This window comes from Oryctolagus cuniculus, chromosome X, assembly GCF_964237555.1.
Source record: "Oryctolagus cuniculus chromosome X, mOryCun1.1, whole genome shotgun sequence".
Lineage (NCBI taxonomy): Eukaryota > Metazoa > Chordata > Mammalia > Lagomorpha > Leporidae > Oryctolagus > Oryctolagus cuniculus.
Window position 1 is genome coordinate 66,117,234 of NC_091453.1, and position 27,168 is coordinate 66,144,401.

Here is a 27,168-nt window from a genome sequence, read left to right on the forward strand (position 1 = left end):
TTATTCCCATTAGTGCTTCAACATGTCATTTATACTTACATTTGGGCTTTCATATCAAGCATCTTATCATCAAAGGTAATTTCCTGGATGAATTGATGATTCTTCCATCCTTTGACAATGACTATACTTATGTCTAAACTACATATAGGTATAGACTCTGGGACTATTTTTTTTCTCCTTGAAAATTATAAATAATGAACACAAGAAAGAGTGATTATTTCTACATATAAATATGTCTTTGTGTCTCCAGGTTAGCATAATTTCTAGAAGCCTGAATAAAATTATCAGAATGCTTCCAAACACTGCAAAGGGCATAAGGAGATAATGCCATTGTTCCTCTATTAAATTTACTTCTAATCACCTAAGAAACTCTGGTTCAGGACTTTCAGCTATGTGTTTGCCCAACAGTCTCGAAAACAATGTAATTACCTAAGTGAAATTTTTTGCTAAGGCTCCTCCATGTTGTAGAGGACTTGGGGCTTGGAAAGCTTGTAGAGTGGATTTTAAAGTATAGTGCCTTTCCACAACTAGTATTTTAGTATGACTGAGAAGCAAAGCAGTTTTGCAAGTAATAAAATCATTTTCTCCACCTTTACTTGAGACTATCAAGTACAATTTTCACTTGACAGCTGTTAATAGAAGAAAGGTCTAATGTTTATTTCCCACCTTCCATAAACCCACATGCAGTCTTAAATTTTATCAAGTCTTACTGATTTAGCCTTTGTAATTGTAGGAGAACAGAGTAATACCTGTTCTTCAACCATTACTACCCCACAACAAAACACATATTAACAAGGGAAAATCGTAATATATCTATTTAATCCAAGATAAATGTGTCAGGGAGCTTTCTGAAATGGAGACACTAAGAATAAATAAAAACTGAGAGTTACTATGGATAGTAACGCACATGTATGATAGGAGGACAAACGGGTATGTTCTAATGGTATTATAATAAACTAGGGGAATTTAGCAAGGCCTGTTTGTTGATATTCTTCCTAGCCTGTGGGTATAGGTCAGGGTCCCTCTGAGACAAAGATCTTATGACTTATTTTCAGAGGAGGTAGGTCAGAAAATTCTTTTGACCATGCTTAAGGAAGAAGGTGGATGAAAGCAAGACAGTAACCTTCTTGCTTCTGCGGTTTCCTCAATTTCCTTCAGCTTTAAATACCAGTATGCCAAGGTGCTATACTTGGGGTATGCTATTCTGAGTCCGAAAATAATGCCTCTTGCATTCATCCCTCTTTCATTGCTATTTGTAAGTGTGACAGAACTGGAAGTTAATCTCAGATCAGCAACCTGGCTAGGAGCATGAATTTTGGCAAAACAAACAAACAAACCCTTAACGCTGCTAAATTGCATTCTCATTTAGGAAATGATATTTTTATGGAAATTCATAGGGATTCAGTGAAATAATAAATCAGTACAAGGATCTTCATTATGGCTCAGAGGATTAAGCTGCTGCTTGCGATGCCAGCATTCCATATAAAAGCCTGTTTGAGTCCTGGCTGCTCCACTTTTAATTCAGCTCCCTGTTATCGAGACCAGAAAAGCAGTGGGAGATGGCCTGAGTGCTAGCGCCCCTACCACCTATGCAGGAGACTGGACGGAGTTCCGGGCTCCTGGCTTCTGCCTGGCCCAGCCCAGGCCATTGTGGCCAACAGGGGACTGAATCAGTGGATAGAAGGTTTCTCTCTCTCTCTCCCTGCCTGCCCCCCATCTCTTGATTTGCAACTTTGTCTTTCAAATAAATCTTTAAAAATAAATCAGTGCGGCCGGCGCCGTGGCTCACTAGGCTAATCCTCTGCCTTGCGGCGCCGGCACACCGGGTTCTAGTCCCGGTCGGGGCGCTGGATTCTGTCCCGGTTGCCCCTCTTCCAGGCCAGCTCTCTGCTGTGGCCAGGGAGTGCAGTGGAGGATGGCCCAAGTGCTTGGGCCCTGCACCCCATGGGAGACCAGGATAAGTACCTGGCTCCTGCCATCGGATCAGCGCGGTGCGCCGGCCGCAGCGTGCCGGCCGCGGCGGCCATTGGAGGGTGAACCAACAGCATAAAGGAAGACCTTTCTCTCTGTCTCTCTCTCTCACTGTCCACTCTGCCTGTCAAAAAAAAAAAAAATCAGTACAGTGTCTGATCCATAGTTAATCTTTTTTTATTTCTATTTTTTTTGACAGGCAGAGTGGACAGTGAGAGAGAGAGACAGAGAGAAAGGTCTTCCTTTTTCCGTTGGTTCACCCCGCAATGGCCGCTGCAGCCGCCGTGCTGTGGCCAGTGTACCATGCTGATCCGAAGCCAGGAGCCATGTGCTTCTCCCAGTCTCCCATGCTGGTGCAGGGCCCAAGGACTTGGCCCATCATCCACTGCACTCCCGGGCCACAGCATAGAGCTGGACTGGAAGAGGAGCAACCAGGACAGAATCTGGCGCCCCGACTGGGACTAGAACCCAGGGTGCCGGCGCCACAGGCGGAGGATTAACCTTTTGAGCCGTGGTTCCGACCCCATAGTTAATTTTAAATGCTAGCTTTTCTCTCTCTCCTTCATACCTCAATTCAAGAAAAAGCCTCTTGAGGCAAATGTTGTGGCACAATGGGTAAAGCCACACTCTGGAACACCCGCATCCCATATTAAAGTGCCTGGTTTGAGGCCAGCTGCTCCACTGATTCAGATGCACATTGGAGGTAGCAGATGATGGCTCAAGCATTTGAATTCCTGCCACTCATGTGCAACACCCCTTTGGAGTTCCTGGCTCTGGGCTGTGGCCTGGCCCAGCCCTGGCTTCTGTGGGCATTTAGAAAGTGATCCAGCCAATGGAAGATCTCTCTTTCTCCCTCTCTTCCTGTCTCTGTCACTGTGACTTTCAAATAAATAATCTTTGTTTCTAAAAAAAAAGACTTCTTTAGTTTTCCTGCCCTCAATCTTTTTTATCCTGTGATCTATCTGGTTACATCTTCCTTACCATATTGATCATGTCATTTTCCTGTGCAAAAATATTAAATGATCTAATTGTCTAAAGATATACATATATCTTATACTAGCAAACTCTTTAGCTTCATCATGATATACATTTCCAGTTATATTTCTAATTATTTTCAAACATAAATTCTTTTCTCTAGGCTGATACACAAATCAAAACATAATGCTATTGCAAATGCTCAGAGGTTTTTGTCTAGGTGATTTTCCTTCCACCTTGTCAGTTCAAATTTTCCAGTTATTCCAGGTCTAGATTCCAACTCAACTCCTTTAAAATTGATCATGAAGCAAAAGAAATACTGTGACTTAAAACCCTGATTTTGGTTTCTTCCCAAGTCTACAATTTGATGTAGATACATTAACATCAGACACTTTAATGTTGAATTAGTTTCCTTAAGATCCAAGAGCCCTGATAACTTAGTGAGCACTATATCTCATGAATAAACTCTGTTTTTATGTGCAGTTTTTAATATAAGAAAATTTGTGTTACATTAAAATCACCTATTTGGGGGGAGGTGTTTGGTACAGCTGCTAATATGCTTCTTGGGGTGCCTGCATCCCATATTGAAGTGCTCTGGGCCCAAGTTCCATCTCCATTTCTGATTTCAGCTTCTGTAAATGAACACCCTGGAAAGAAGCAGGTGATGGCTCAAGTAGTTGGGTCCCTCCACCCACATGGAAGACCTGGACTTGGTTCATTGTTCCTGGCTTTAACATGTCCCAGCCCTGTTTGTGGCAGACATTTGGGGAGTGCGCAGCAGATGAGAGATTTCTCTTTCTATCTCTCTCTCTCAAATAAATACAATTTAAAAAAAGAAAAAAATTCCATCTGAAATAAAAGCCTTTATTTTCAAAATGTAAAATTTGTTTTACAAAAACAAAAACTGAACTTTGATACCTTAAGACTCACGTCTTAGACCATCTCTACAAGCCTTTTTGTAATTCTGCAACATTTTCTTTATTTTTTTATTTTAAACATTCTACTTCAGGAGCAGTGTTTTCAACCAGTAATGATTTTTGATCCTGGTGACATCTAGCATTTTTCAAGATCTTTTGTCACAGTAAAGGAGGTACTACTAGCCTCTAGTAAGTAGAGTCCAATAATCCTGATAAACATCCTATATTCGCAGGCCCTTCCCCAAAACAAGCTGTATTGAACCACAGATGCCAATTTTGCTGAGTTTGAAAAACTAACATAAGAAAATATATTTAATAACTTATTTTATCAGAAGATAGGGGAGGAATATATTTATAAATAAAATCTCTTTTACTGGCATTGAACAAAGCTGTCTCAGCTTCTTCTTCTCAAAAATTGGAACAAAAATACCTCTTTTACCTTCTTTACTAAGTTGATATAAAATTAATAACATTAGCTAATAAATTTCAAAACACTTTGTGAATATGAAAGACAAAAATATATAAGGGACAATGATGGTGGTAGTGAAAGTACTGGTCTAGTTTATAAACATCAAATATATTTTTAAGGCCCTCTCCTGGGAACTGTGCCAGAGAAGATCAGAATTCAATTCAATTCTTTGGCTGAATCATAAAAGCAATTAAATAGAAGTTAATTTTAAGATTATTTTAATTTTAAATTAATTATACATATAGGCTTTATGTTCAGAATAGAGTATATGGTTTTTGAGAAGTAATATTTGAAATCTAATTGTTGAAAAATGTTTAAAAGATATATTCATTCTCTTGCCTGTCTTATTCTAGATACCTTAAACAAATATACTACAGTTAAAGTGGGAAATAGTAGAATGCCTATGTTGAATTCCTAATGATTGCATATGTAATTCAATGGGACATTAAGATGCACATGGAAACATACCCTATAAAATTTCCTAAGCTCTAAACTATTATATGCATTCTATTATATGTTTATTTGATATATACCCCTTAAGAAAAAGCAGAATTAATATAGATGGGTGGTCAATTTTTTACAAACAAGTTCCTTTAACTGTATCTCTGCGATGGCACTGGAACACTTATTTTGGATTAAGCTCTTTGGTATTTCAGCAGATTGTAATTATTCATGATTGAGTATAATGTGCCAAGTAAAATGAAATAAAATTAAGCAAAACTTAATATTGGCTCTGATTAGAGCCAATAAAAACACATGCTCACTTTTAATGTGTCTCAGTGAATACTAACATGAAAGCATAAATTCTATTCTAGAGGTTTTCTAAGAATGAAAGAGATAATGAAAGGGTTTTATGCGATTTTTCATTAGAAACACACAATTAAGTTTTGCAAAGCACTGAAATATAGTATGGAAAGCTGCATTTGGAAGCAGGGGAGCTGCTTCCAAAAACCTAGAGGCCCATATTAAATATTAACTAGCTATAGTCAATTCATACAGAATACAGCTTCTGAGACTCTCAATTAGAATTTTTTTGCAATTGTCTTTTCTTTATGCTGTAAAATTTGGAGGCCAAATATCATGTCATAGTTTGGATGGGAAAGTTCGTGCTAAACAGTACAACCTAGTACCATGGTTTTATCCTAAATGTTTTTTTTTTTTTAATTTGATGCCAAACTACTGCTTGGGGTATTATTTAAATACTCCAGTTTCCTTATCAGTAGTATTAGGGTAATAGTGATCTATATCATAAGGTTTCTGTGGCTATTTAAAGGTGTTACTGCATATATAGCACTTAGCATGGTACCAGGAGCATAGTAAGGATTATGTGAGCCCTAGAGCTACCATCATGATAGCTAATACTATTTCAATTTCTTGTAAGAATTAACATACTTTAAAAATTGAATGAAAAAAGTTAAATTGGGCTGCTTTCTTGGTTCTCGGTGCCTCTTTCTGCTAAGACCTGTGATGCCCAGGCTGCTGTGAGGGGGCAGGACAAGTCAGGGTTGAGTCAGCTGGGTGGAGGTCTTTCTGGCTGCTGTCCCATCTGAAAAAATGAATCAGGGACTGGAACCAAGTAAGAGCACAGTGCATATCTCCAACTTGCCTTTTTTCCTGACAAATAATGACTTATACTGGATATAAATATGACAGAGTTGTAAAGGTTACTATAATGAAAAATAAAGATAACAGGAAGAGTGAAGGGGTTGCATTCATATTGTTTTTGGAAAAAGACTGCAAAAAACTACACCAGTACAATAAGCAACCATTATTTGGTAGAGTGATAAAAGGAAGCATTTCGACCTACAATGGAAGAGAGGCTGAGTCCCCACAAAGACAATACTGCTGTGATAAATCCAAGCGTTAGACATCTGGGGAAAATGGACACTTAAGTTATGCCTGTCCTAAAAATATGCCTGGAGAACAGGCATATTTTCCAAAGAGGAAAGAAAAAATAAGTTCCTGAGCCAGAAAAAGGAACTGAAGAAGTAGAAAAAGTGAAGATGAAGGAGAAGACCCTGCTCTGGACAGCCTCAGCCAGGCTATAGCCTTTCAGTAACTAGCCCAAAATGAGGAACAAAAAAAATGGAAACTCAGTTCAGGAGGTCACTCAACATCAGATGACTCAAGATGCCTGAATATATAGAAAAACATACATATCAGTGATGGAGAAGAACTTAGTGATTAAAATTGCATTTGTTATATAAATATCCCAAGTCTTGGAAAACAAAATTCAACTGAGTTACTTTTAGAATTTTAGCATAAAAGTACCTAATAACAAATAGTATTTTACTAGAAAATAGTTAATAGAAAATTTAAAAATACATATATAGTATCATGATTCTATTTTGCCTTAGCACTGTACAGTTGCATCCCTGATCTGAAATCCAAAATAGTACAAAATCTGAAACATTTTAAATGTCAACATGATGTCTCAGTAGGATGTTCCACACAGTGGAACTCTGTTTCATAAAAACATTATTACATATACTGTGTAAAGTTACTTTGTGATTACACATATAAAGTTTATATAAAAAACAAATTAAATATTTAGACTCAAGTCCCACCCCTAATATTTCTCATTATGTATATACTACTACTCCATAATCCAAAAAACCTTGGAACTCAGAGTACTTCTGGTCTCGAGTATTTCAGATAAGATACACAACCTATACTAAAAATTAGAATTTGCTGGTATTAATCTTGAAAATAGCTAATTTTAATAAAAATAAGGAAACAATACTATTACACTAATACTGTTGTCTTCTCATGAGAAAAAGATATTAAAGTAATTTATTTGTGATGTTCAGTATAAAACTTTATCGTGTCTGCTTGGTTTACATGACTTTTGAAATTTAATCTCAAAGCACAAACATCATAAAATGTTAATAAACTGTTTCAAAGGAATTTTGTCTTAAAAAAGAAAACAAGAAGGGTAAAATGAAGCTTTCGCTATCCCATCATCTTCCCAGTGATGGGTTATTATTCTCAGTGATCACAAGGTCCTGATATATATTTAAATTATCTATGTAATTTGCTGTTCTATTAACTAGTCATGTACTAATAATGTATCTTGTGATTCTCTGAATACAAAAATATGAAAACTCAGTCTACTTAACATTAAGTATTATTATGAATGTTGCTTGTTTTGAAAACTCTTACACCCAACAATTACGCTATTCATAAACACCTATAGAATGTGTTTAGAAGAAATATTGAAAATACTACTTATTTTAGGCAGGGGTACACTCAATAGTCCTTTTTGGGATTTCCTTAAAGTAATACAATTTATGGAAAGCAATAACTAGCAGGATAGGAAGACAAAGGTAACAATGGATCTTCCTATGAATAAGCACTACACATTACTAAAATGTGGGCCCTGCAGAGTTTTTGTGGAGAATGTAAGATGGTCAGTTTTTTTTTAATGTATTCATTTATTTGAAAGGTGGAGTTGAGAGAAAGAGAGAGAGAGAGAGAGAGAGTCAGTCTTCCATCTACTGGTTCTTTCCCTAAATGGCTGCAACAGCTGGAGCTAGGCTAGGCCAAAGACAGAAGCCATGACCCTCATCCAGGTCTCCATCATAGGAATAGGAGCCCAAAGACTTGAGCCATCTTCTGCTGCTTTTCCAGGTGCATTAGCAGGGAGTTAGATCTGAAGTGAAGCAGCCAGGACTGGAAAAAGTGTCCATATGGGATAATGTTGTCAAAGGCAGCTGCGTAACCCACTGTTCCTCAGCGCTGGCTCCAGCAGGACAGTTTTTGTTGACTGCTTCATGTAGAACAGTTCTTAACATAATGTGCATATTCAGTTAATTATGAATACATACTTGATACAGAGAAACAGTACAGTCCTTCTATTTTCATGTTGGAAAAGATGCATCAAAATCACCAGAAGACATCACTAACCAAATGTAATATAATTATTGGAAATAGTTCTGTATGAAAATCTAGAATATGGACTTCTTTCTGGCAGCTGCAAGGATAGAGAAATCAAGGCTATTCACTAGTAAATACATTAACAGAAAAGTATTTCAAAAATAGTTTCAATTGGAAAACACTGAACCTCAAAGTTATTCTATTACTCTTTTACTCATCATTTAAAATGAACAGAGAAAATCTAATGAGGAACATTTTCAAATTGTACATATGGATATATGTATGCACAGACACAAAACTGTGTGTGTAGTGTGTGTATGTGTGTGTGCATATATATATATGTATATACATAATTTGAGGATAAAAATGGCTGTAGTTAAGGAAATATTCCTTTACAAATAAAGGTAAATATTCTGGGAGATTTACAAAGATCTCACTTAGGTATGTACACATTGGATAGTCTTTCCTGTGATTGTATCTTCATATGTAATGAACTCTTTTGAGTTCCTGGAAAAGATTCAGAAAGTGATTTTGTCACCTTTAAAATTATTCTCAACATTATTAAGGTACAAACATCTGCACGCATTTCAGGACTAGTTATATGTCCTAAGGAACTTCACCTTTCTGAATCAGAGGATTCTCTTCTATATTATAGATTTTTAAAGGTGGTATATACAAATTCTATCAGATATTAGATGTTGTTGGATTGACTGGGCACCTACATGAGTTGGATAATTTCATTCAATAATGCATTAAGTTTTACTTTCAGTAAATCTATTATCTAGCTAAAAGGCTTGAGTAATCAAAATCTATAAATAGTTGATGAGAACAAGGCTCTACCAACTTAATAAACTCTACTTAAAAGAGATAATTCTATTATTAAAAGCAAAGCAAGCATTGGCTTTTACTGAATCAAAGCATATGCAAAACCATTTTCAAATATTTCTTCCAATTGGGAAATTTGATTAAATTACTCGACTGGGGCTATTTAAATATTTAAACCCCAGAATCAGGTAAAAATTAAAATATTATGGGCATTCATTTTATAGTAATTGCAATTTAAAGGTGGTCTAAAATTAATGTAAAGGGGCTGATGTTGTAATGCAACAGGTTAAGCTGTCACTTGCTCTACCAGCATTGTATATTGGAGTGCCACTTCCAGTCCCAGCTGCTCCACTTCTGATCTAATTATCTACTGATGCAGCAGGGAAGGCAGTGGAAGACAGCCCAGGGCTACCTATGTGGGAGACTTGGATGGAGTTCCTGGCCCCTGGCTTTGCCTTGGCCCTGCTATTGCAGGCATTTAGGCAGTGAACCACAGGATAGAAGAGATCTCTCTCTTTCCCACTCTCTCTCTCTCTTCCTCTCTCTCTGTCACCTTCCCTCTCTCCCTCTCTGTCTCTCTCTTTCTATTTCCTCTTTCTGTGTTGCTCTTTATTTCAAATAACTAAATTGTTAAAAGGGAAATTGAGTGTAATATATCACATGAATTAACAACCCTTTTGGCTAACCTCTCCTAGGGGTAAGTATGAAATTAAATATAACACAATGGATGGACTTAGACTGCTATTTGGGGTAAAAAGCAATATTCATTTCAATGTAATATTTAGAGTTCAGGATCCAAAATAATATTGGAGATTAACTGGTTACACCTGGACCAACTGGGATTCATACCAACGATTCAGGGATGGTTCACCATATGCAAATCAACAAACTCAAGACATCACATTAATTCACTGCAATGGAAGCATTTGATAAAATAAAATATCCTTACATGTTAAAAAACCTTAAGCAAATTTGATATACAAGGAACATACCACATCATAATTGTGGCACGCTATGACAAACCCACAGCCAAAACCATATAGAAAGGGGGAAAGCTGGAAGGACTTCCACTAAGATCCAGAACCAGACAATAATTATCACTCTCATCATTATTATTCAGTTAGTTTCAGTTTTAGCCAGAGCCACTAGGCAAGAAAAAGAAATCAAAGGGAAACTAATGGAAAAAGAGAATGTCAAACTATCCCTATTTGTAGATGATATGATACTAAATGTAGGGGAATCAAAGACTCCGTTTAGTGATTATTAGAACTCGTCAGAGGGTTTGGCAAAACTGCAGGATATAAAATCAACACACAAAAATGAATATCATTTGCATACAGAAAAAATATTATGGCTGAGAAAGAACTTGTATGATCAGTCCTATTCACAATAGCCACAAAAAATTTAAATACCTGAAGATAAATTTAACCAAGAACATGAAAATATCTAATGAAAATTATAAAACATTAAGGAAAGAAACAGAAGAAGACACAAAAATGGAAAAATCTTCCATGTTCATGGATTAGAAGAATTAATATCAACAAAATGTTCATACTGCCCAAAGCAGTTTATAGATACTTCTTGGATCTAGAAAATAATGATCCTAAACTTCATATGGAAACACAAAAGTTCCTGAATAGAAAAAGCAATAAAATCAAAGTTGGCATCAGAATAGACATGTGGACCAACAGAACAGATTAGAAACCTTAGAAATTAAACCAACTATCTACAACCTATTAATATTTGAAAAACAAGATAAAATCACTTCCTGGAGAAAAGACAATATCTTCAACAAATGGTACTTGGAAAATTGGATATCTGCATGCAGAAGTATAAAATAACACTCCTACCTTACATCCTATAGAAAAATCAACTCACAATGGATCAAGGATCTACACCTAAGACCTGAAACCATCAAATTACTAGAGAAAAACATAGGAGAGATGCAGCAATACATTGGCATAGGAAAAGATTTCTTGGATAAGACCCCAGAATCACAGGCAATAAAAGCAAAAATAAATGGGATTACATCAAGTTAAGAAGCTTCTGCACAAAAAGGAAAGACTTAACAAAGTGAAGAGCAACTGACAGGATAGGACAAAATATTTGCAATTGTATATCTGATAAATGATTAATATCCAAAATACTGAAGGACCTCAAGAAGCTCAGTAATAACAAAACAAAATAATCCAGTTAGTAAATGGGCAAATGATATAAATAAGTATTTTTCAAATAATGAATTACAAATGGCCAACATATACAAAGAAAATCCTCAGGATCACTTAGCTATCAGGAAAATGCAAATCAAAACCACAGTGAGGTTTCACCTAGACCCAGTTAGAATGGCTATTATCTAAATATAAAAAAATAACAAATGCTGGTGAGGATTTGAAGAAAAAGCTACTGTTGGTGGGAATGTAAATTAGTACAATCCTTATGGAAGATAGTGTGGAGATTCCTCAGAATCTGAAAATAGATCTGTCATGTGACCCACCCATACCACTCCTTGGAATTTACCCAAAGGAAAAAAGTCACTCAGCATATGAAAGAATTATTTGTACCTTCATGTACAACTCACAATAGCTAAGGTATGGAATCCATATGTCCATCAATTGATGACTGAATAAAGAAATATACTATGAAATACAACTCGACCATAAAAAAGAGTGAAATTATGTCTTTTTCAACAAAATGGATGCCACTAGAGACTATTATGCTTAGTGAAAAAGGCCAGACCCAGAAAGACAAATATGTTTTTTCTGAATTGTGGTAACAATATATAGAATACAAAAAAGTAATGTATATGAGTGAAATTAACCTCTTGAGATTCGATTATCATTTACAGTTGTTTTCTATATTTTTGCAGAACAGTGGTCTTTATTCTTACTACTTGTATTCTTTAGTGCAGGATTAAGTTTGTGATTATAAATTAAGTTGTAATTTGTTGCTGCAAAAATTAAAAGGAAGGAGAAGTGAGGAAAGGTAGTAAGCATCATTATATGTGTATAATTGTATATACAAAAAATTTAAAAGAAATATATTCTTTCATATTAAATATTTACTTTATATGTAAAACTTATTAGAACGTAAACTGTAAGATAAAATGTGATACATATCCACATTTGAAAAGTAATCTTCCAGTTTTGATAATATACAAGACAAGTACATACAATAATTTGATGAATGGTTAATATCCTACAAGTTTGAGAGGCTAATAATATAAAACATTATTAACTTGCTCATTTTGTGCAGTTATTCAGGTTCCGAGACATTTCAATCAACCATGAAACATTAAAGACACTATAGTAATAATTTTGGGTGAAGATTCTCTTATTATTGGTCTTTAACCAAGGAAAATACAGTCACATCTTTATGTATAACATACAAAATCAGAATATTTATTTTAGAAAGCCTGAGCTATGCTGATAAATAATTGAAACAAATCAAATTCATTGTGAAGGAGAAGAGATTTGAACAAGGATTGAAGGAGAAGGAGAGCTTTGAACAAATGATTGTTACGTGTCATAGGCATAATTTTATCATTGTATATGATAAGGGAATTAGTATTCAAAAGAGTAAAATACTACAGTCTCTTCATTATATTCTCCAATTATATGGCACTTGAGTATCTAATTGTATTTTCTATATTAATATATTAAGAGCCTTCTACTACCTCCAAATTCACTGTGTTGGAATCAACTTTTTTTTTCAAACTAAATGAAGTATTGCCAGATCTGTGCTTTTAGCAAGTAGAATCAACCTTTGTATTTCAAAACAGCTAACCGATATAAACAGAAATAGGATGTTATTTACTTGCTTTATTTGTGGGATATTTTATAATCCCAACTACTACCACCAGAGGGCCAAAAGTGATCTAAAGACACTGATGGTGTCCCAGAGTAGGGGAACAGCAAACAAAAGGAACTTGGGCTTACTGCCATGTGTGCCCTGTGCTCTGTATTTCCCTTACCAAGTTCTGCCTTCCCACGTACACTACTTAGTGTAACCCTGAAGAAACACTTTAATTATTCACAGTACTTTGCCAGATGAGACCAGTGTCCAGGACAGTGGTTGCCAAAATATAAAATTTGGTGCAGATGCTTGACCCATAATGCTTCAAATTGTAGACATTTTAGCTGATGCCATAGCCATTATAAGGAGGCTATAAGGAAGAAAAGGGGCTATTGAACAGAAATGAGGAAGGCCCCAGGGGCTGGCATTGTGGCTTAGCAGGTAAAGCTGCCACCTGCAGTGCAGGCATCCTCTATGGATGCCAGTTTATGTTTCAGCTGCTCCACTTCCCATCCAACTTCCTGCTAATAGCCTGAAAAAAAAACAGTGTAAGATGGCCCAAGTGCTTGGGCTCTGTTACCCTTGTGGGAGACTGAGAAGAAGCTCCTAATTCCTGGCTTTGGCCTGGCCCAGTCTTGGCCATTGCAGCCATATGGGTTGATGGAAGCTGGGTCTCTCTCTCTCTCTTTGTCTTTCCCCCTTTCTGTAACTCTTTCATTCAAATAAATAAATCTTAAAAAAAAAGAATTGGGGAAGTTTCCAAGCAACAAAGGATGGTATAAATGCTGCAGAGTCAATTGGCATAAAGGCTAAATATAAAAATATTGGAACAAAATTTGTTCAATATGTTTTCAATAACACAATTAAATAGGCTGGTGGGTGGCGTGATTGATACTAAGGTACTGGCATGCTCTATTGCCAAAGAAAGATTCAAGAAGATTAGCCAAGGTGCTAATACAGGGAAATCGGAAAAGTTATTATGCCAGCTATTGAAGATGCAATTATTGAGCTTAAGAAGCAGCCTGGGAGTTGGTGCTGTGGTTTAGCGGGAAGAACCTCCACCTCCAGTGCCAGCAACCCATATGTGCACCAGTTCAAGTCCAGGCTGCTCCATTTCCGAACCAGCTCTCTGCTGTGGCCTGGGAAAGCAGTACAAGGTCCCAAGTCCTTGGGCCCCTGCACCCACGTTGGAGACCCAGAGGAAGCTCCTGGCTCCTGGCTTCGCATTGGTGCAGTTCGGGCTGTTTTGTCCAATTGGGGAGTGAACCAGCGGATAGAAGACCTCTCTTCCTCTCTGCCTCTCCTTCTCTGTGCAACTCTGACTTTCAAATAAATAAAGAAATCAAAAAAAAAAAAAAGAAGCAGCTTAAACCTGTTGCAACAACTGAAGCAACTCCTCAGGTTGCTGTGATTTCTGCAGGCAGAGGCAGGAATTGGCATCATTTCTGTTGCAATGAAAAAGATTGGAAGAAAGAGTGTATTCACAGTAAAGGATGGCATAACACTGAAGGTGAATTAGAATTTATTGAAGGAATAAAATTTGATGGAAGATGCATTTCTCTATATGTTACTAATATAACAAAAGGTCAAAAATCTGAATTCCAGGATATCTATGGTCTGTTGAGAGAAAAGAGCATTTCTCATGTCCATCCCATTGTACCTACCCTTGAAATTGCCAATGCTCACTGAGCAACGTTGATCATAAGTCTTTAGGAGAAGCTCTGTGTACAGTCATTTTGAATAGGCTAAAACTTGGTCTTTGGATTGTAGTAGTTAAAGCTCCAGATTTGGGGAGATCCTGAAAGACTAGAAATTTGCCTTATGATCCAGAAATCCCACTACTGGTTATGCACCCAAAAGAAATAAACACATTGTATCAAATAGATATCTGCACCACCATATTTTTAGAAGCACTGTTCACATTAGCCAATATACAGAATCAACCAAGGTGTCTATCATCAGGTGAATAGATAAAGAAAATGTGATTATATATATATATATAATAAACACACAATGGAATATCATTCAACTACAAAAATATTAAATCATTTGCATCAAAATGGTTGCAACTGAAGGACATCATTTTGAGTGAAGTAAGCTGGACACAGAAAGACAAATATTTAATGTTCCCATATATGTGGGAGATAAAATTGTAAAAAATCAAAAACAAAAAAGAAATGCCTGTATGTATAAGTTTTCCTGCAAATATAGTGTTTTGTCAAACTCTGAAATATTTGTGACACAAATTGTAAAGAATGATATACCACTATAGTTTTAATGATCAAAATCCTTTTAAAATTTACTATACATGAGTAAAATAGGTATATTTTCATTTGATTATTGTTTATAGCCCTTGCCTATATCCCTGCTGAACTATGGTCTTTTTATTTTTTATCAGCTGAAGTCTTTATTAGTGGAACATAATGCCTTTGAGTACAATGTAAATTAAAAATGTTATCTTAAAATTTAAAAAAAAATTAAAAAGAAAGAACCAACTAAAAGATATGGCTTTTGCTAATAGTGGTACAGTGTTTGGAGAAGAAGGGTTGTCCTTAAATCTTGAAGAAGCTCGGCTTAAGGACTTAGAAAACAATTGGAGAAGTCACTGTGATCAAAGAAGATGCCATGCTTTGAAAGGAAAAGAATATAATGCTCAAACTGATAAACATATTGAAGGATTCATTGTTATTGAATCAATGAATGAATGAAAAACTTGTTCTCTTCTTTCTCTGGCACATACTATTTTGAGGCTGAATATTTTTCTTGGCAATCCTCTTTACTTCCACAAAAGCTCATCATGCTGATTTATCAAAAACTATTTGTATATTTATAAAAATGTGCATTTCAAATGTAGCTACATTTAATTCTTCACATTTTTCTGCAGGCACAATGATTATTTACCTTGAATAATTACACATTTTAAATTCAATTTTGGAAATGATCACTTATCTAATTTCATTTATTATTATTATTTCTATTTTTTGATACGAAGATAAGATTAACAATTTGTTGGAATTCTGTATAAATAAGAATGTATTATGAGATGAAGCTTTAGAATGTTCACAGGGATCCTCTTTAAAATAGCAACTAATAGTGTAATCTCTCATTTTTACTGGATACTTCCTGAAGTAAGTACCGTTTGGGTAAGTATCATTAACTTCATTATCTATCTAAGAAAGTTAAGAGCAGTTAAATAACTTATCTAGTGTTACATGGCTTAAAGTTTACGCCAACTCCTTCATTTTTACAAATGAGGATTTGAAACTGTGTGAAGGGCAGTGAGTTGACAAGGGTCAAACAGTTAGTAGTTAATAGAACTAAGATTACAAACGAAGTTTCATGAATCTTAGTGCAGATACTATATTTTCAGGGAAGAGTTAGGTGGACCTACATGGAGGGCATGGGCACCCACGGCTCGGGACCGCAGCTGCCGAGTCTACGCACCAGCACTGGAAAAGGAAACTAACCCACTGTTGGTGGGAATGGAAACTGGTAAAGCCACTATGGAAGTCAGTCTGGAGATTCCTCAGAAACCTGAATATAACCCTTCCACCTGATTTGGTGGGGAGAAATATCAGGAGGTTAAGACCTAGTGAACTTGCGGAGCTTATGAACTGTGACTGTGAAAAAAAACTGAGGGTGTGTGAGAGAACTCACAGAGTACCTGAGACGTGAGTACTCAGTGGGAGACGCCACAAACTCGGTAACCTTGGCAACCCAGTGGGAGATTACAGGGGAATTTGAGCTTACACTGAGGATTGCACAGATCCTTTGTGTGGTCCTTGGGACAGAGTAGACGAATATTATACGCACAAGGCCCAGCACTCAGACACTGACTGCCTTCAAGGAGAATAGCTCAGCTATGGGGAATTACTTCCCATCTGAATAAAGAGAGAGAGAGAGAGAGAGAGAGAGAGAGATTGATTTACCATGCCAAACCTGAGTGTGTCACCTTTGGCACACCCTTAACCCTGAAGAAATGAATAGAGCCCTCTGGACACACCCATCACAAGCCTCTAAAGATCCACCTAAAGCAGACAGTCCACTAAATCTAGAGTCATAATTTAACAAGAAAATCCACCACAGAGAGGAAAAAAAAGAAGAAGAAACAAAAGAATTTCCTCACAATGCCAAGCAACAAACACAGAAACCAAGGAAACATTATGACGTCCCCACACGAATATGACACTCCAATTCAAGATTATGAAGATGATGAGATAGAAGAAATGCAAGATACGGATCTCAAAAAAATTATGATAAGACATTTAGAAGTTCTCGAAAACAAATTCTTGAACTACAGAAATCCTTACTGGACAGGATAGAAAATCTCTCTCGTGAAAATGAAATATTAAGGAGGAATCTAACTGAAATGAAGAAACTAACAGAACGTGAAACTGTCACAGTGAAGAGAAATCATAATGAAATGAAGAATTCAATAGATCAAATGACAAACACATTAGAGAGCCTTAAAAACAGAATGAGTGAAGCAGAAGAGAGAATATTGGACTTAGAAGACAGAGAACAGGAAAGTATACAGTCAAACCAAAGAAAAGAAAAGGAACTTAGAAATCTAAAAAATATTGTCGGGAATCTACAGGATACTATTAAAAAAACCAACATTTGGGTTCTAGGAGTTCCTGAAGGCATGGAGAGGGAGAAAGGATTAGAGCCTAGGGTGATTACTGATGCCATAAACAAGAGTTCAATTGTTAAGTCAACAATAGGAATCACTGTGCACTTACTCCCCATGTAGGATCTCTGTCCTTAATATGTTGTACAATGTGAATTAATGCTATAACTAGTACTCAAACAGTACTTTACACTTTGTGTTTCTGTGTGAGTGCAAACTGTTGAAATCTTTACTTAATATATGCTAAACTGATCTTCTGTATATAAAGATAATTGAAAATGTATCTTGATGTGAATGGAATTGGAAAGGGAGCAGGAGATGGGAGGGTTGTGGGAGGGAAGTTATGGGGGGGGGAAAGCCACTGTAATCCAAAAGCTGTACTTTGGAAATTTATATTTATTAAATAAAAGTTAAAGAAAAAATAAGTTATCAGAACATGAATAATAAAAATCCTAGGGAGTTTACTTAAGGTGAAATTACCTATGAAAAGGCAGTATTTTATAACATTGCTGTGCATCAGAATAACTGAGAGTTTGTTAAAAATTGCACAATTGTAAGCCACGTTCACCACACATTCTGATTCAGAAGGTATCTGGCATAGTTCAGGAATCTACATTTTTTAAAAGTTGCCTGATATGATTTTGATTTATATTGTTAAAAGTCCACATCTTGAAAAACACTGATGAAAGGGAGTGAAGGGAAAAAAATCCTAAGAGAAACTATAGAATACCAACATTTATGGCATAAAGAAATCTGATTTTGAGGCCAGAAAATTGGGAAAAGAATCCAGAGTCTATAGTATCACAAAAGCCACTGTAAGAAAAAGTTTCAAAGAAGCAGTAATCAACTGCATTACAGATCTGTCAAACAAGATGAAGGCTTTCAGTAGAACAGTTACTGCAGAAGTTTGATTTCTGTAGCCTGAACATTGGATGTGAGGTGTGGGATTCATAACATTGACTGTGCTTGTAGAAATCTTAACTTAGAAGTAAAAAAGAAAGATTATAAAATAGTTAAAGGACGATGCAGAAGCAAAGACTATTTTGGGGATAGGAGACAATTCACCCTATCTATAGTTAAGTGAAATTATCCACTGAAAGATAATGTCAAGAGGAAAGCAAACGTGAAAAGAAATACACACTGGAAGACATGAGGGGGTGAAAAGATCACACTTTTAAAGGAGGATAAATGGCCTCCTCTGTATCTGGAGAGGAGGAATTAAGATTACCTGTAAGATAAGAATTATTTTTTTAATTTTGTAGCTGAATAGATTCCCAATTTTCCCTTTATTTGAGGTTACAATTAAATACATACACGTTTAAAATTATTTTACCTTTCAGGTCAAATTAACATTTTATTTTACAAAAATATATTAATCTCTAATAAAGCTTTCTGTCTTAAAATCTACTTCATTTGTTTTGCCAGCTTTCTTTTAGTAATTATTTGCACGGTATCATTTTACACAAACACTGTATATTTTTATATTTTAGGTGAGTCTCTTGTAAGTAGCTTCTAGTTGCCTTTGCAACAAGCAATGTGACTTTTTTTTTTTTTTAGATTGGAACATTTGGTCTGTTTAGCGCTATTATTAATATGCTTGGGTTTAAATCTATCATTTTACTACTTGATTTCCACTTTTCCTGCTTTGTGTTTTCCTTTTTCTTGTTTCTCCACTATTGAATGATAGTTTTACAGTACTTTATTATTCTTTCAGTGGTTATCACAAGCATTTATGGCTTATCAAAATACTTTCTTCACGTCTTGGATGATGCAAGGGCCTTAGAACATTTTAACTTCATTTACCTTCTTCTCTCCTTATTTGCCATCATGGTAATGAGTTTAAGTTCTATATAATTTTAATCCCATGTGATTAGTACCTCTATTATTATTTTACATAGTCAATAACCATTTAGATTTACATACGTATTTACCATTGTTGTTGCTCTTCTTTCTGCATCCTCAAGCTTCAGTCTGGAATCATTTTTCTTCTTCTGAACAACAGCCTTTAGTTGGGTGTGCTGGTCACAGATTTTCACCTTTGTTTTGTCCAAAAAGTCTTAATTTCACTTTCACTTTTGAAGGACATTTTTATAGGAAAAAGAATTCCAAGTTGGCCATTATTTTTCTTCTTTCAGATCACTTTGTGAAAATAGCATTTCATTGTCTTCTGGCTTGCACTGCCTTACTGTCTGGGTTTCCTTTTCCCAGCTCTTGGCCTCATATTTTTCACTCAGTGTTAGTTCTCCAATGTCTTTAAAGATTTTTCTAGAAGTAGTCAATCTTTTCTGGTAGTTTTCAGTTGGAAATTAACACAGAACACCGAATCCAACATTATTTGAGGTACTCTCAAGAAGTTAAAAATGATTGGCCCAATAGCTTTGCTGACGAATATGGTAAGGTTATATATTCAGATTAAGAGGGGTCTGGAGCTTTATAGGGGGATGTTTTTCGTAGAGGTGAAATTTTGCCTTAGCTTCTGAGAAAAGACAGTTGATCATAGGTGATTAAATGGAAAAATAAGTAATACTGACAACCTAACTCAATTTGATAAAATGCCCTGACAAATGGATAGAGAGGGGTAAAATGTATCTGGGCCTCAGTTTCTTAACTTTTAAAATAGATATGATAAAAATGTTGTGCTATCACAGAATTATTTTAAGGACAAAACTAAATGAAGGTATGCATTTCAAAAGAAATGATGGATGTGAAAGTAAAATATGAGATGGTGCCTGCACTGGTTTCTTACACTCAATGCAGATTTTTAAAATCTGAATTAAGACATGAACTGATCTTCTCATATTAAGAGCAAAATGTATGGAGTTGTGTCTTCCAGGGTAAACAATAAAGGATCATGGACATTCTTTAAATTTCCATTCATGGAATCTGAATTCACTGCCCCATTCCCATAGCATTGCATAAAATATTCATGAAAGAAAGACTGTGGGTATTCAAGTAACTGATTATATTGCACTTGGAGCCAACGGGGGAGAGCATGGAGGGAAAGAAGAGAGATGGAGTGGCAAAAAGAATGAAAGCAAAAGAAAAGGTCAGGTACTCTGAGTTCCAAATCAATACTTGTTTAAATCTGAGCTATTGTGAAGCATCTTCCTAATGAGGATCATTTAACACAGCTCTCCATCCCAGAGGGAGGTGTGTAGCAGTCATTGACTGAAGGGTTACTTTAGAAATGTTCATCTAGAATGCTGGGAGCCTAGCGTGTCTAACTGTAGGCTTCTGGTTCATTTCCTGGGTCTTGTCACTTGAATAGAAACAAAATGTCAGCTAAGTGGTTCTATGCTTCTCCTTTTGAGCAGAGATGAAGCACTGAAGTTTGACAATTTTGTAACATAGTTCATAATTTCCATTGTCTCCCGGGGATAGAACTGAAATCTGGCTTCTAAAGGTAGAAGGACAGAGCCACGTTTTGGAGCTAAATGATAGATTTCTACAATGTACTGCATTTTGAGGGACAGACAACACTCCTTTCACATGATGCATCTTTACAATGAAAATAACTTATAGCCATGCACAATGTCAACATACAAACACACATTCTGTAGTTCTTTTCTAGCATTTCTTATATTTCTACTACTGATTTATTTGAAAACAGAGAAGTTCATATTTAAGCCTATCTGATTTTTAAATCTTCGAAACTACTGGAAGTGGCTTAAGAAGTTTAGGTTCCTACAATGCACATGATTGAGTTCCTAGCTCCTGGATCTAGCCCCAGCCCAGCCCTGGGCAATGTGAGCATTTGGGGAGTAAACCAATGGATAGGAGCTCTTTCTGTCTGTATAGCATTCTGCTTATTGAATAAATAAATTTAAAATACTAGATAAGTTTATATCGACTTAGATAGATACAATCACTTCTTAATTTCTCCATTTTTCATGTGCTACAGTTGATTTTTCCTACCATTTAATCATTTCTGGGTAACTTCCCTCTACTTTTAGTCCATTTTCTTAATAAGGCATATTGATTTCTACCCACACCTATTGATTGGCAATCTACATACTAAATTCCAAAGGTAGAATTAAATTTTGTGTCTGAATTTTGTTTGGAATGCTGATGCTGATAACCAAGAATTGGCATAGATGTCACATTTTCCTGGAACATGATAGATCCTATAGTTATAGTATCATTGCCTACTCAGAGCATTGCAATACTATGAACACTGTATTTTAACTAATTGTCAAAAACTAGAAGAAACTCTGCTAAAGAAAACCATAGCACACAATACAAACCTCAATTGTACAACAAAATAGGCTATGAAAATGAAAACAGATGAAGTGTTCACAAGCTTTGATCAAATCAACAGTCAGAATTATCCACACATGAAGTGCACAAAAAGCACACAGAGTCAGCCATCGGCATCTGAGATGAAAGATGAGTGTGACAGGATGTTGATGATGCCAACGTGCCAGTACATTTCCCTGGACATGAAATAATAGTCCCAGGTAAGAAACTTATTAGTTGTTGTAAATGTGATTGAGATTAGGCCACATTTGTGGGTAGGTGTCTTTAGCCATCTAAATTAAAGCATTTCCTAAGCTTTTCACCCCAACCAAAGAGGCTGCAACTTTGTGGTCAGTGTTGAATAAGATAGAGCAAGAGTAACCCAGGTAGTTAATATAAAGGGAAGCATACTGGCGTGGTACATTCCTTGCTGACACAAAAGCCATATTTATACAGTATTTACAGTTTGAACTCCAATGTTGTTTTCTTCTTTCGCGTACCTTGTGTCCATGGTGTTAGAAGAACTGTTAAAAATAAGGAGTGGAGCCAGAGAGAAGTACACACAAGAACAAGCATGCCTAAATTTACCATGTAGCTAACAAAGCTTAAGTTTTAGGGACCCTCTCTTTTTTTTTTTTTTTAAGAGAAGGGTTTATTGGTGGGGAAACCCAACAGACCAGAGGGAAGGGTGAGGAAGGAAAAGAGGGAGAAGGAGAGTGTAAGAGAGAGATTGAGAGAGAGAGTGAGAGAGATATCAAGAGACAAAAAGAGAGAGAGCGAGAGAGTGAGAGAGCCACGTGTTCAGGAACAGGTCCTCTTTAAACTTTGCCGGGAGTGGGCAAGGAAGTAGGAGCAATGAATCTCATTAGGGTGGGGGTGGAGCTGACACCTGTGATTGGGCCATTGGGGGTCACCTGGCTTCCAGCAATGGCAGCAGAGGGCCCCTCTCTTGTATCAGCTCCTGCCAATGCTGTGAGAGTAGTTGATGTTTACAGTATTTAGCAGCTTTATAAATTTATAATCCATTGTAATTTTTTTAATTCTAGGTGTTCAATTTGTATGCTATTTTGTATTCACAATTTTGCATTTTTTAAAAAGAAGGACCCCAAACTACATAAAGATCAAGCTCTTGAAAACCTGAATTTTCCTCTGATAATGTATGATTCAGAAAAAAATCTGATTTGCTGTCCTTGGAATTCCTACCATCCTCCCTCCTTGCCCCCAGTACAGCAAAACCTATAGCTACAGAACAAACATTTTGATAAAAACCAATAAACTCAATCCATTTGCATATTAGGAATTAATTAACCACAGGGCAGAATACGTGCGTTAATTAATGGTTTCTCTAAGAGGCCACTATGGAAAGAAACAAGACAGCAGACATGTTAAACTATTTTAGATCTATAGAGCTGTAAGTGACCTCAGTTGTTATTCACTGAACTTCCACATTTTATATATGAGAAAACTGAAGATAAGGAGGAAATGTTGTCGAAGTCCACATTTAAGTAATTAGTGAAAAAGCAGGGATTTCAAGAAAACTAGTTCATACACTAACTCTTTTCTTTTTTTCCAATTTGTTTGCATTTATGACATTCATTTCCTAACATGTTTTAGATTTGTAAATTTTGTTGATATGGTTAAAATTCAGACTCTGATTAAAACCCACATTATTATTCAATATTTTAAATTATTACTTTGTGTACTTCACTGTCAGCAAATAATGTCATTTTTTGCTCACAATTTACAGTTTAATAACAGCAGGATCTGATTGAACAATAAAAGAGCAGTTATGATTTAAAAAGTCTATTAATTTTCAGATCATTAACTGATTATTTCAACCCAAACAATTCTATAATAAGAAATTTTACCCCTTCTCTTTCACTAAATCGTTACATCAAAATTAGGTTTCCAAGCAACTGTAATAATTTTGTTATGCAAATACAGAAAACAATAAAGTAAGATTTAGTATTAGATGAATATTATTCTGAAAATACTAGCATGACATTTGAAAGGTTACTTCAAGCTATAGCTTGAAAAACATTCACATCAAAACATTCTCTTGGAGAAAATATGAAGGTTATTTGCCCTCCATTTAGGCAGTTCTAAGTCATAATGACATTACTCCAAAAAACTAGTAGAAACTAACGTAAATAAAAAAGACAGATGTAATCATATTATGAATGGGCTACTGCTTAATTAACAATACTGCCCTTAAAAATTTCAGCTCTCTTCACTGGGAATTAATCTTTTTTACTTCTTAATCTCTGTCTTTAAAATACCTTAACTCAATGTATTATGAAAATCTTCATAATCAACTTGATATTTATAAATATAAGTAATATAATAATACATATAAATTACCACCAAGACCACACTGGTTAAATGAACAAGAGTTATGAACAAGTAATCCAGCCAGAAGGAAATAAAAATAGCTAATAAATATAATAAAAAAAGACATCATTAAGTGTAAGAAAATCATATATGATTAAGATTATTTTTCACGTAGTCAATTCTATTTCTTTAAGTAGTAAAAGTATCATTAATTGATTTTACATGAATGATGCTGACAGAACTATTTATTGAAACAATCCTTTAGGAAAATAATTTTTCATTATATTTTAGGAGACTTTGCCTAAGCAACTGATCCTGAAAAATAATGCTTTATGTATGAAGATGCACAAATATGCACATCAAAGAAGTATTGATAATATTAGCACAACAGAAATTTAAAATAACTGGAATGCCAACCACAAGGAAAATATCAAGTAAATTACACTGTGACAACACAATTAAACTATATATGTCACACATATAATAAAGCATGAAAAGCAGAAAGACTGCGCAAAATACACATTGTTATAGTTAAGCAATTAAAAGCTCATCCACATCTTTTGCATTTTATATAATGAGCAGTTAATATTTTCATATTATATAAATTAATTTTAATAACAAAGAATTTCAGAAAACGCTGGAAACATATTAGCATACAAAAAAACTCCTAATTAAAATAAATTGAAGTTTCATTATAAAATGATGCTAGCAGAAGCAGGGAAAAGAGATAAAACCTAATATTGGAAAGGATATAGAGTTTAGAGAATTGTTCTGTTATATAATTTTAAAATACAAATAATTTTAAAACAATTGTATACCCTTTTCACCATAATCCAACTTTTATGAATATATTCAAGGAAATTATTCAAATACTTAAAAATGCATTATACATAACAGCTAATTATATCAGTTTTAATTTTATCACCTGAAAATTTATAGCATTCTGAAAATATAATAATAATTTCATGATTAAATAAATTATGGTCCATAAATTCAATGGTATAGGATACATTCATTAAAAATTAATATGGCTACATGAGAAAGATGTGATTATACCACCTTACCCACTATGCACATTGAAAAACATTGGAATAAAAGATAAAAAAATGCATAAATTGTCACTGTATCAGGATTTGAGAGATATTTATAAATTTTTATAAATGCTTCACATTAGTGATAAATTTTTTGTTAAAATTGCTTACCACTTGCACCCTAGGCGGCTTCTCTTCAGTGGTAACAAATTCTTGAACTTCTGTTTCTGATCCTGTAACATCAGGTGGCAAAGCAATTATGTAGTGACAGATTTTGGTCATACTCTTGCACTGGAAAAGAGGAAAACAAAGAAAAAGATGCATGAAATTCATATTAAGGTCATTAATTCTGTGCTAATATGTAACTATCATCATTTTCATTTTTCACAAAATGAATATATATGGAAAGATACACAATGCAAAAACAGGATGAAAATAAACAAATATTTCACCAACAAAAAAAGGTTTCCAGAATGAGCCAAATGTATAGTATCAAAGAATAAAATGGCTTAATTTGATAAGTCCTCTTTATTGTGATATAGGTAACATTCAGATGAGTAAGAAGAAGTGAAAATAAATAATTTTAAATGCTCACTTATTTTGTAATTTTTTGGTGGAAATTTTTAAAAAACCAGAAGAACCTAAGAAGAAAATATTCATCACCCAGAATCCCACCCGCAGAGAAACATGGTGGGTATTAAATGTACTTGTCATGACAACTACAGATATCTATCGATTGTAGCTTTATTAATAAAATGTACTTTTGGTAGGGGTTTTGTACATTCCAGTTATATATGCTTTCAGGGACCATAATGTCATATCCTTTAAATACAGCAAACTTCCTAAAGGATTTGAAATGTGCAAATTTGAATATTTTGATATAATACAGCACATAGAATTTAACTTTAAAATATCAGTAATGGATAGGAACGGAACTCAAAACTTTCAGTAAAAAGAGTGAGTTAATGAATAATGCCCAGAAAGCCACCTGCCAATCTATCAGTAAATATTAGAGTAGAAACTGTAGCTTATACCTAATTCTTAGAATCCTCATCACTTAGTCAAATTCCCCACATATAGTAAAGCTACATCAATATTTATAATTGTTGAGTATGATGATGTAAACGTGATTCTCAAGGTTTTTTGAGGAATATGTAGAAAGATTAAATCTAGGGGTCATGAGAAACACAGTGATTTAAATGTTTGAAGAGCCAAGAAGTTTGCACTGTTAATTACTTCAACAAAAACTGTAGCTAATAATCCATATTTATGATGGTACCAAATGTATATCTTATCCCTGGAAAATATTTCAATTTGATATGTACATTTGAAATGCAAATATGGCAAAGTCTGTACATACATGCATACATTGATTACTTAAAAACAGAATTAAAGATATTTAGCTTAGATATCATCTTAAATAACATCTAGTCCAATCTTTTCATTTTGAGATGGGGAAACAGAGACTGTTACAATGTAAGATTTAAGGCAAGGATCGTATCTTTATGGTCTTTTGTATCTCCATTGTTTATATCCAGTGCCTGCAACACTAATTCTATGTTTACTGAGTGAATGAAATTCATACCCAACAGGAATTTTGTGCTCTAAATAGTTTCTAAATAGTTAATCAGTTCATAGAGCTCATTCTTATTTGCATATTGTTCTTTTGGATTTAAATGTCCTTATCTTCACCTCTGCCTAGCTAAGTTTCTTCCAGCTTTAGGGTCCAATTGAATTCCAACTTTATTTGTAAAATCTCATAGATGATTTGACTTTCTCTGCACACTTGAGTATCTTCCTACTGAAATATATTCTACAATTTAAATACTTAACTTGGACTATAGAAGCAAGGGGAAAATGTTGGAGGTAAGTGAATAGAAGGGAATAAATTAGAGCTTTCATGATGGTATTGGAGTAGTAAAGAATTAGTTCAATAGCCTCCTTCCCTTATTCACAGTTTTGCTTTCTGTGGTTTCAATTACCCATTAGAAACTGTGGTCCAATGATATTAAGTGGAAAATTCTAGAAATAAGTAATTTATAAGATTGAAATTCATGCTGTTTGAGTAGCAAGATGAAACTTCATGTCATTCTGTTCCATATGGCCAAGAGGTGA

At 35.0% G+C, this 27,168-nt stretch overlaps 1 protein-coding gene and 1 pseudogene across 1 annotated transcript in view; one reads left to right on the top strand and one right to left on the bottom strand.

Moving 5' to 3' along the window:
• LOC100349442 (uncharacterized) overlaps positions 1 to 27,168 on the bottom strand; it is a 459,397-nt gene that overhangs the window by 212,725 nt on the left and 219,504 nt on the right. Inside the window, exon 9 of the mRNA XM_051827387.2 lies at positions 25,225 to 25,344. Within this exon, the coding sequence (XP_051683347.2) occupies positions 25,225 to 25,344 (120 nt within the window). The remainder of the gene's footprint in view (positions 1 to 25,224; positions 25,345 to 27,168) is intronic.
• LOC100347528 (zinc finger CCHC-type and RNA-binding motif-containing protein 1 pseudogene) lies at positions 5,887 to 6,520 on the top strand (annotated as a pseudogene).